This window comes from Metarhizium brunneum, chromosome 2 (genome assembly GCF_013426205.1).
Source record: "Metarhizium brunneum chromosome 2, complete sequence".
Taxonomy (NCBI): Eukaryota; Fungi; Ascomycota; class Sordariomycetes; order Hypocreales; family Clavicipitaceae; genus Metarhizium; species Metarhizium brunneum.
In genome coordinates, this window is record NC_089423.1 from 6,273,850 (window position 1) to 6,284,468 (window position 10,619).

The window sequence follows — 10,619 nt, forward strand, 5'->3', positions numbered from 1 at the left end:
AGGTTCCGCGGTTGATGCCATCCATTCAGCATGGCCTTGCATGTACATACGTGGGTTCAGTCCCCGTGAATACCCATAGTCCGTCCCTTGTTCTTGGTCCTTCATTAGAGGGGAATTAAACCAAGCAGCCCCTGCGATAGGGCTCGAACTTTATTCAGCGCCCCATTGACCAATCGAAACCGCACGGCTCCAAGGTAGTTTTCCTCCCGAGGCCAGCTCGGTTCAGGGAGGGTGCGACATCTTGGTCAACCCCTGTCCCTGACTATTGGCGCTTGGATGGTGGTACCGATCGGCTTCAAACCGCGCCTTGCGGGGGCTAATTTCGTCACTCTTCGCTCTAGACGGACTTAGATATCACCCCAACACTAGCGTGTGGTAGGAAAATTATTCCGTCTTGTTGCTCGCCGAGAAAAACTATGTATGCTTCCATTCGAACGGAGGGCCATGGCATTGTAACCGACGAGACTCGTACTAGTATGTAGTTGGCACGACTTTGTTCCTTTGTCCTGTCATAGATCTGAACAAAACCAGATCTTTGTAGTGGGGAGTGGCCGGGGTAAGCTGATATCACTCTTGTCCAATGGAATCAATTCACGCCAACTCGGGCGAGGCAACGAATGACAACGGCCTAATCACAGGCATTATCTCTGAAGTAGGAGTCTTGGATGTGTTCACGAAGCATCTAAGAAGGCTTACTTTGGCTGTCTAAACACCGGGAAATAGCTGTCTGGCCTGTTGGCTCTTCGCTCCAGTTGCGAGTTACGGGGCATAGTTGCGAGCGTGATGAGTTCATCGTACCATTAGACACTCCTTTGTAGCCGACGAGAAAGTTGTCTTTCTTGCCTGACATTTATACTCGGAAATAGACAAGTGTTTAACGAGTAGGCGTCAGTGCCTGCGAGTTGCTCATTTATTGAAACTCATCAGGCTTTCGGCCATCTCCACAGAGGTTATGCTCTTTCGAGTTTGGCTATTATTGCCAGAGTTCCAGGCTGGTTGCTCCGGAGCGGATCCCTAGGCAGTTGTTTATAAATTATAAGTGGCTTGAGGCGAGGGATACGTCTGTGTCTCTGGTTAGTTGAAGCGGGGGTCGTTTACTTTTGAGGGTTTCATTCACCACTCCGTCTCGACTCGCAGAATCCGCCTTCTCTGTTGTTTTTTCTTCTCTTCTTGTGACATGTTGCCCGCGGTAGTCGAGTCTGTCTGCCAAGACCCGTCCTTCAATGGGCAAATACGCGAGGTGGTTATTAGTCCTAATGATGATGGCCACTCAGCCAGCCTCTCTGGGGAAGCCGTTTGCGCGTGGCGATTGTGGCGCAGCATCGAACTTCCACGATGGCTTAAGTGAGAGAGAGCGTGAGCAACATCCATTGACCTGGCCCATCCCAAAGAAGCAGCCCAAGGTAGCATGGGTGAGGGGTAAACGCCGCGATGGTCCACTCATGTTTCCATTCCAGTCAGGGCCTCTGATAATCGATCGAAGCTTGGCATCATTGTCCATGACTGCCCGCCTAATTTCCAATGCGGAACCTCTTTGTCAGTGTATGGCGCATGGCGCCAGCACCTCAATGCTTCCTGTTCTCTTCCCTGCGTTTGGTGTGTCTTGCTGCCCTGGCAGTCTGCGTCAAATAAAATTGCACGCTGTTAGTGCTCAGACGGCGTTTGTTAGTGCATGCGACAATGCTCCAACCTGCTCTCACAACCTACGCATTGATATTTAAAATTGAGATACAGATGTGGAAGCTGATTTGAGCCGTGGTAGCCTCTTATGCGTTTAGGAAAGTTCCAGGCAAGATTCGGCAGCGACGAGTCGGAGAGGCCGTACGGAGTATTGTGTATTTCTCAAGTCGAATGGGATTTTCGTCGACGGAGCATCCAAACAACCAAGCAAGAACCATCACAAGCCACGAGATGGTCCTGTCCACGCTTCTCAATGGAGAACCTTGCGGGAGGTACACATCGCTGTGTTCCTTGGCACAAGTCCAGGGCATCGTCCGTTTGTTTCATCTACCAGACTACTCGGCATATTGTAAAAGGAATGTTCGACAGGTGTGCGACTGATAACTCCATCCCGTAAACAATTCCCCCTCCCGGCTCAACAGTCGGCCATTCGATGATTTGCCATGGGAGGCCTGATTCCCGAAGTTCAGGTTTCCAAGCTATCACAACGCCTGTCCGTTCGCCACATGACGACAGAGGAGGCGCTGCGGCGAGGTGGTAACCAAGCAATGAGTTGAAAGAGCGGCTCCCCCGTGTTCCCAAACGGCTCCGCTAGCCGGGACGCGGGCGTCACTGATTCTCAAGCTTGGGAGATGTACGTAACAGTACATACGTTGGTGGTGTGCCGTTACCTCATTGGTACCGTTGGTTGATGGACCACCTTTTTACGACCCTTGGAGAGCGTGCCACCAGACCACCAAAACCACACCTGGAGGCGAGGTTGCGGGTGCTGCGACTTGAGCGTTGATGGTATGTACATCGTAACTCTGGTGATTGACTGGCAACTCAATTGCGATATTCCCTTGATTTCCGTCAACGGCCGTCAGAGTTCAACTTGATGGATTGGCCCTGTGTGTTGTCAATACCTGTCTGGCTTGCTATCTTGCCTGCCCTGCCTACCGATGGTTAATCATGGTGGCCAGCAGCAAGCCTCAACAGCCACATCTCACCGAAAAGAGAGATGGAGCAGACCAGGGCGTTCATTAGGATCTCTAGATACGGCATGGCCAACTGGCCAACTGGGGTGCCTGGGGGTGCGTGTGAAGGTGAGTGATTGAGGGTGAGGGTGCAGCGGGTGGCTGGTGGCTGGTGGGCCCCACGAACTTTGCTGGAAAGGTCAACTACTAGCTGAGACGGGCCCCCGAGGTGGATCCAGATATGCCCCAGTGCGCCTGAGCCCAGCGAGCCCATGATAGAGCCCAGGATCGGTACCTGGTCCGTCGGCACCCTTGCCTTGGCAAACCCAGCTCTGCTGGTCCTATTCCGGAGCACTCCGTATCCTCTGGTCACTCTAATGTTTACCTAGCTATTATGTGGCCGTCTCATGGCCGAGAAGCGCCATGGGTAGGCACCAAAATGTTGAGCAGAACCTGAGCAGCATCTGAGGTGCCGGGCAGGTGGCACACGGCTGCCGGCCACCTGTTCTTGCCTTGGCAGTCTGGCTGGCCCACTGGTGCTTGCTTTGCACGGCTTGGGCTAGGAAGCGAATATCAACAGCACTCGGGCGCCCTCGTCCACATCATAAATCTGCTTCTGCCCTCCTTGATTTTTCCCTTCTCCCTTACTCCTCTCTACCCACGCTCTGTTCTTCAATCTCAAGCACTGCCCTGCCATCGAGACTCATCTCACTCACAAGTCTACTATCAACGTGTAAGTCTGCATTTTTCCTTCTTGGTTCCCTTTGGCTTTCATCTGTCACGTTGCCGTCACACTGCCTGCTCCCTCGCCTGCTCTTCTCCCACATGGAGTATCCCAGGTCAATTCGTAAGGGAAGGGGAACGAAGGAGTCTTTTGGAACGACGCCCGTCCGGAGCACCATAGCTACGGCTCATCGAGATCATTTAGTCTGGAATGCAGACTCTTCACTGTCAATTTAACCGTCTCTGGACCATCTTCTGCTGTCTCGAGCTGCCTGCTACACCTCGGTGATGAATCTTTGCAGCGACAATTGGCCCTATATAGCGGCCCCAACATTACGACTCCTCGATTCACCATTCCGTTGCCACCCAGCTATACACGACAAGCCACGCCTTACACATTGCAGAATGCGCGTGCTGGTTTTCACCTGCACAGACTTATCATATTGTACGAGTGCTCTGCTCATATGAATTATGGCTAACCAAGTTCCGAAATTCTAGTCTGAAACAACTACTGAACACCGTCAAGATGAAGTCGGCTGCCTTCGCTTTCACCTTGGTTGCGGCTGTTGCTGCTCAGGACATTGCCGCCCTCGCTAAGTGCGGTGTAAGTGCTTCACCATCCCGAACCTACAGTGGTTGTCTTGATTGCTAACCTGATGGTGATAGCAAACCTGTGCCAATAACATGATTGCTGCAGGAAAGGCCCAGGAGCTTGGCTGCAAGGAGAACGACGTCAAGTGCCTCTGCAGCAACCCCAACTTCGCCTACGGTCTCCGTGACTGCTCTCGCGCCATCTGCAGCGAACAAGATGTCAACCAAGTCATCGAGTACGGTGTGAAGTACTGCGAGGGTGCCGGTGTCGCGATTACTGGTGGAACTGGCGGTCCTAGCCAGACTGGCAGCAACGGTGAAGCCACTCAAACTGGTTCTAACAGTGCTGGCGCCTCTCAAACTGGTTCCAACAGTGCTGGCGCCTCTCACACTGGTTCCAACAGTGGTGAGGCCTCTCATAGTGCTACTGGCGGTGGTGAGGCCACTCAATCCGGCGAGAGTGGCAGTGGTGCCCAAGTGACTACCCTCTACAGCACTGAAACCGGCACTGATGGCAAGGTCATCACTACCCCAGTTGCCACTTCCACCATTGAGGGCGGCAACAGCGGAAACGGTGACGCTAGCGGCTCTGTCCTCACTTACACTACCAACGGTTCTCAGGTTGTCACCACTCTCGCCACCGCGGTAAGCAGCCCTACTGGCACTGAGAGCTCTGGTGCCACCGAAACTGGCTCCGGCTCTGAGTCCTCAACTGGCGGTTCCGGCTCCGAGTCTTCGACTGGTGGCTCTGGCTCTGAGTCCACTTCGGAAGGCAATGGCGGTGCTTCCTCAACCTCTGAGGGCGGCGCTGGCTCCCAGACCACTGGTAACGGTGGTGCTACCTCCACCAGCAAGGGTCTTGCTGTAAGTCATACGCACCTTCCCTGATAGGAATTATCTTACTGACTGATGTTCACAGGCCCAGATCACTGCTGCCCCTGGCATCCTCGCCGTTGCCGGCCTTGCCGCTCTCCTCATCTAAGATGAGAAACTCTTTGATTCACTCAACCTTCTTTTGATGTTTTACGTTGCACATTTTTGATACATAATACCCGTTCATACTTGATACTCAGGCACCACGTCTCAATCTTCATCAGCACAGGTACACGTTCCCGAGTTGATCTTAAACACAAAGTTTGCCAAGTGGACTGGAGATGAGTTATCTTGGGGTTGTTGGCCGAGGGTTAATGAGGCATATGGTTTATGTGTTCCGTCTTGTAGTGCCGACGATGGAGTGAGCAGGTTAGGCATGAAATCTGGTTTGCAACGTGTTTTTTATAGATGGAAAGAAAACTCGGTATAAAACAGGTCCGAGGACGATTACGGGTTACTCATGTAGGCCCAGAACTACGGCCCGCCTGCGGCGGTTTTCATGATACCCCCGGGCAATCTGGTCTGGTTCTTAAGGGGCTGGCTTTCTTGCTCTCATTCAAATATCACATTAATGAATAATTTTTTGGGGTCCGAACTTTTGACTCGGGTCTTTGAAAATGGTGACTCGTTTTGGCTGTGATTGAGAATCAAAAGGTTTAGTTGGGTGACGTAATGTTACAGTAGCAAATTGGTTCATGGTGCCAAGATTGGATGAAGCATTTGTAAATGTTCATTATCGATATGTCAAATGACTACATGATCTTCTAGTGTACAGAACTCGTAATAAATACATGCGCATCAAAGATGTTGGAATTCACAAACGCCAACCGGGCATGTCTATCGTTTTCTCATATTCAGGCTCAAATCCGACTTCATCCCATCATGGGCTTGCCAATTTCGCTCTTCCAGTCCTTTGCCCTCTCGAAGCCATTGGAGAAAGTTTGGTAATCGTACAAGGCCTGGTACACGCCCTCTTTTGAGTTGAGGACGAATGGGCCATATTGCACAACTTCCTGATCGAGAGGTGTGCCAGCAATGATGACTGTTTCGCATGTTAGCAAGCATGTTCTACTCTTCTGGGAAAGGACGCTGGGTGATTCGCGCTATAGGGTAGCTGTAGGGAGTAACGTACCAAGACGAGTGTCCTTTGTCGCGTCAGCATCAGTCTCGACGTGAACGACGTCGCCCTCCTGCTCAAAGACGACGTTGTGGAACTGTTGAATCTCTGTGCGGTCCTGTCCCTGTCCATACCAGGCGCTCCCCTCGAGGACGTAGGAGAAGGCGTTCCAGCCCTTTGGCAGGGGCTGGGTGACGCTGGCGCCGGGCCGCAGGACGAGGTCGAGGATCCACACGGGGGTGTAGGCGAGGTCCTTGACCGAGTCGATGCCGTGGCTCTGGCCGGAGATGACCTTGATGGTGGCCCTGCCGGCGTCGACGTCGACGGTGGGGATCTCGGCGGCGCGGAGGTCCCGGTATCGCGGCTCGCAGGCCTTGAGGCTCTCGGGGAGATCAACCCACAGCTGCAGGCCGACGTTGGGCTTGCCGTCGTCGGTCTTGCGGGGCATCTCTGCGTGCACGATGCCCCGGCCGGCCGTCATGAACTGCAGGTCGCCCGGGTACAGGGTGCCCTTGTTGCCGGCGAAGTCCTCGTGGTCCGTGGCGCCCTCGAGCAGGTACGTGATGGTCTCCTGGCCGCGGTGCGGGTGGTCGGGGAACCCTGCGCCGGGCGAGACGGAGAAGTGGTCGAGCATGAGGAAGGGCGAGAAGTTGCGCAGCTGCGGCGTGCCGATGGACCGGCGGACGCGCGCGCCTGCGCCCTCGGACTGCTCGACGGCCAGGAAGGCCTTGCGGATGGCGCGGGGGACTGACATTGCTGACGCTTCGATGTGTTTGCTTGGCGGGGTGTAGAGCGGGATGGCGGCGGGTTTGCTGGAGCTGGATGAAGTAGTAATGGTGGTAGTAGTAGTAGTAGTAGTAGTTATTGCTGCTGTTTTTGTTGTTGGTGCAGTAATGTTGGTGTATTTGGAGACGATGGCTGCTACAATGCCAATTGTGACTGCTGTGATGAGTGTGCTTCGGAAATGCTTCATGGGTTTGGGGGCGGGAGCGGCGACGGTAATTTATAGACGTTTTGCGTTGCGCGGGGGTGTGTGTGGCTGCTTGTAGTGCAATCTAGAAGATGACGGAAGTGAGTGTGGTATTTTGAGTTTTTTATCATTTGATTCGAAACCAAGGGGATTGGTGATGCATGAGAAATGCGGCTGTTTTTAAGCCATCCAACAATCTCCTGTTCTCCCCTCATCTTGCTGGTGCGGGAGCTTGGGGAAGCTCTGTCATGCTTACCATACTACTCTGTAACTGTCGTTTGTAGCTCGATTGGCTGCGAAAGGGTGCCAATTGGGTGACGTGATTGGCTGATGGGAATGTCAGGGAATTAACCCCACCTTAGTCACTTTTACATCAGCAGTGCCTTGAGGCGTAGAAGCACAGGTGCGGACAAACACCACAGTCAGCAATTGCTCAGGCCAATTCGTGGTGATTCCAGAACCCATGCCGGCCAAGGCATCCGCTGCAGGGTAGAGATCCTGTACGCATTCGTCTGCTGAACTAGACATGTGGACTTGCTTGACAGTGCTGTTCTAGCCACACCAGCCCCTTCGGAGTGACGACCAAAGTACGGAGCACCACAGACGACTTCCAACTGCCGCATCACATGCCAACAAAGCAAGCTGAAGGGCGAAACCAAAGCCCATGGAACAAACGAATGCGAAATACCCGGGTCGGAGACCAGGTACCGCTGCTGGGGGTGCAGGTCTAAAAAAAAAAACAAGACCCTTGAATTGCGCCAAGAAAAGGATGTGGGTTCCTTTCACATGTGAATTCAAGCAGTGGCGTACCGTACTCAAGCACTTTTTCTTTTGTTTTCCCGCTCCTCGTCACCGGCCACGAGGACAACACTGTCAGACATTCATATGCAACAACTACAAGGTCAATGGAGCCATGGATAAGGACAGGGAACATTTTGTTAACTCGTCTATTAAGTATTTTTCATTTGGTATTCTTTTGCTCCTTTTTCCGATCATCGTCAGAGGCCGTTCCAAAATGGGGTTGCGATCCCTATGCCAAGTATCCATCCATTTCTATGCTTTTTTGGTTTCATCTTTTTCGCAAGGAGAGACAAATGGCTTTGTTACCAGACCAGAAAAACAACACAGGGTCAAATAAAACAAGACTTTGCGTGCACTCTAGGACTTCTGAAGCCAATGACCGGACCCTTGGCATTGGCATAGACTCTCATGTATATCGTCATGCAACCTGAGTTGAGCTGCGAATGCAAAGATTTCGAGGAAGAAACAAATGAGAGAGATGATTTGATACAAAAATGCAGATAACTATGCCCAAGAATTCCGAGGTATAATGAGCTCGCCGCCAAATTGTGCATGACTGTCAAGTCCCGCCATCCTCCACTTGTATGAATGATATTTGGGATCGTGGAAGCCAGCAACCTTCAAAAACGCCAACATAAAGCCCAAACAAATTTTAAGCCATCAAACCTAGGAAAGAGGGTGAAAAAGGCCATCTCATGACGCAAGACGGCCGAAGTAGGTCAGCCAAGTGCTGGAATGGATGTAGGCCGCCTTGTGTACTTTGGACATCTACTGCTTGACCTTCTCCTTGACGACAGTGGTGGCCTCAGCCTTCTTGGCGGCCAGGAAGCTGCTTAACCAGCCCAGGGTCTCGTTGCTGACGACAAAGGCGGTAGAGACAGCGGCCTTTCCTTGGCCAACAAGGCCCTTTTGCTCAATCTTCTTGGCCTCGCTGGCATAGACGTCAAAGATGTGGTCACGGCCCTCGATACTCTTGTTGTAAGGGAGCAAAATCAGGCTGCGAGTGTCGTTGTACAGATCGCTAGTGGGCTTCTTGACGACGGGGAAGCGCTCGTCGATGCGGTCGAGGGTCTTGTCACCGAGAGAGTCGGCCCGAGCGACGTAGGGAGAGACGTACTCGTAGGGCTTGGCGAGCCAGGGGAGGACGGGAGCAGCAAAAGTCTGGTAGGCAGAATCGCCGAGCTTGATGGAGCGCTGAGCGTACTCGTTGGCCTTGACAGTGTGGATGCTATCGCTGATCAAAGGGTAGGCGAGGAGGTGCTTGAAAAGTGTATCTGTTAGCTGAAGCTTTGATCCTATACTGTGAAGCTGCAGCATACCTGGAGGAAAGCAGAGTTGGGACGGGGCGAAACATCGCCATTGACCTGAGGGACAGCCATTGAGAATGTGGTGGGCGTTGTGTTTTGTGTGTGTGTGGGAGAGAGGGAGAGCGGGACGTGGACGTGAGTGAGGCGAGTAAACAAGACTCGTTTGACAAAGGGCCCTTTGTTGGGTAAATAACTCAAGATGGAGCGTTTTTCAAGGTGGTGGTGAAAGAAGGGAGGGTTCAGTTGTTCTTGTAGACGGGAGAAGTCAATGATTAAAAAGGATAGATGCAGGTCGGGAACGCCACTTGCAAAACTGGCGTGGGCCAGACACTTATCAAAGACAACTTGTTTCCACTCTCAGAGGCAAAAGCGGCCTGTTGGAGGGAGAATTCGCGGGCACGACAAACCTGGCAGCCCATTGGCGTTGGCTTTGGCGTTCCTTTGGCGTTGGGCTGAGGGTTGTGCGGCGAACATGTGAAAGTGGCCCAGACAAGCTCGAGACATGGGGCAGGCGGCAGACGAGGCAGGAGCAGGGGATGGCAGCAATTGTGGGCCAGGCAGAGGCTTCAGATGTCCATGCCCAGATGTCGTCTCCTCTTCCATGTTTCGTCAAGAAGACCTTGGCCTTTCGCAAGCGGCGCGATGCGCTGCCAAACGCCGCCACACATTATCCACTTGAGTATCCTGCCACCTCAACAATCCCCTTGGCTAACCAACGGGCAACAGGTACATAGTGCAGGGTACGGAGCACTAGCAGACAAAGAGGCTTTGAGTAGAGCTTCAGGCATGGACCGTGTGCCAATTGTACCGCCGGATGGGCTACGCGTTGGTTGCCGCTTGCTATCGTCGCCCGCTTGCAATGCACTCTGCTCTTGAGGTCCACGACGCAATTGGCCGCAGCTGCTCAGCCACTACCCCATCTGTTGCCTCGTACTGTTACGTGAGACGGTGCTGGTGCTGGTCTGCTCTGGTCGATCATGGAGCAAGCCATGTGTACCAGTTGTCGTGTGTTTGGCATGTGACAGTCTGCTGAGATACATCCCTGGCCAACCGCCATGGCACGCCATATCAGCAGCATGTGTGAGAAGCCGCCAGAGAGGAGCCCAATTCCACCATTGACAGACAGCCCCACAGAGCTCTACAGATTTTGCTGTCAGTATAGCAAGCATGGCATGTTCAAGTCTAACGGCGCCTTGCCTTTTCTTCCTTTGAATCTGCAACACGCCAACGCAAACCGCTCTTGGCTGGGGTTTGAAACAATCATCTGCCAAGGCGGGGCAAACTGGCCTGACCACATTCCGACGAACTCTTATTACTACTACTCAGGATCAAGAGCAATTGACGGATTGGTCCTCAGGACACAGGAAGAATCACATTGCAATTCCACCATGAGGAAAAATAAAGAAAAAGAAAAGAACAAACGGAGAAGACGGCCAGAGTAGGCATCTCAAGCAGCCTCTCCGCGGCGGGCGGCTTGCCGAAGGCACCACCATCAAATCAAGGTTTGACATCATTTCGGTGTCGAATGGCTTATCGAAAACAAACCTCCATGGGACCCGCTTTCCAGCACAATATCTTGAAATTTTGTCTTGGACCGCCAG

General features: G+C 52.8%; 3 protein-coding genes across 3 annotated transcripts; 1 reads left to right on the forward strand and 2 right to left on the reverse strand.

The window, feature by feature from the left end:
• Window positions 1–3,885: 3,885 nt before the first annotated feature.
• Window positions 3,886–4,932, forward strand: CFMA (GPI-anchored CFEM domain protein; the record flags this gene model as incomplete). The annotated part of the gene is made up of 3 exons (XM_014689490.1): window positions 3,886–3,963; window positions 4,026–4,814; window positions 4,870–4,932. 3 exons carry the CDS (start codon window positions 3,886–3,888, stop codon window positions 4,930–4,932), a joined length of 930 nt encoding a protein of 309 aa, XP_014544976.1.
• A 763-nt stretch (window positions 4,933–5,695) lies between these two features.
• Window positions 5,696–6,694, reverse strand: PIR (Pirin; the record flags this gene model as incomplete). The annotated part of the gene is made up of 2 exons (XM_014689491.1): window positions 5,696–5,865; window positions 5,956–6,694. The coding sequence occupies 2 exons, from the start codon at window positions 6,692–6,694 to the stop codon at window positions 5,696–5,698; spliced, it is 909 nt and encodes a 302-aa protein (XP_014544977.1).
• Window positions 6,695–8,479: 1,785 nt separating this feature from the next.
• On the reverse strand, window positions 8,480–9,090 carry G6M90_00g048630 (uncharacterized protein; the record flags this gene model as incomplete). Its single annotated transcript, XM_014689492.1, has 2 exons — window positions 8,480–8,971; window positions 9,031–9,090. The coding sequence occupies 2 exons, from the start codon at window positions 9,088–9,090 to the stop codon at window positions 8,480–8,482; spliced, it is 552 nt and encodes a 183-aa protein (XP_014544978.1).
• Window positions 9,091–10,619: the final 1,529 nt, after the last annotated feature.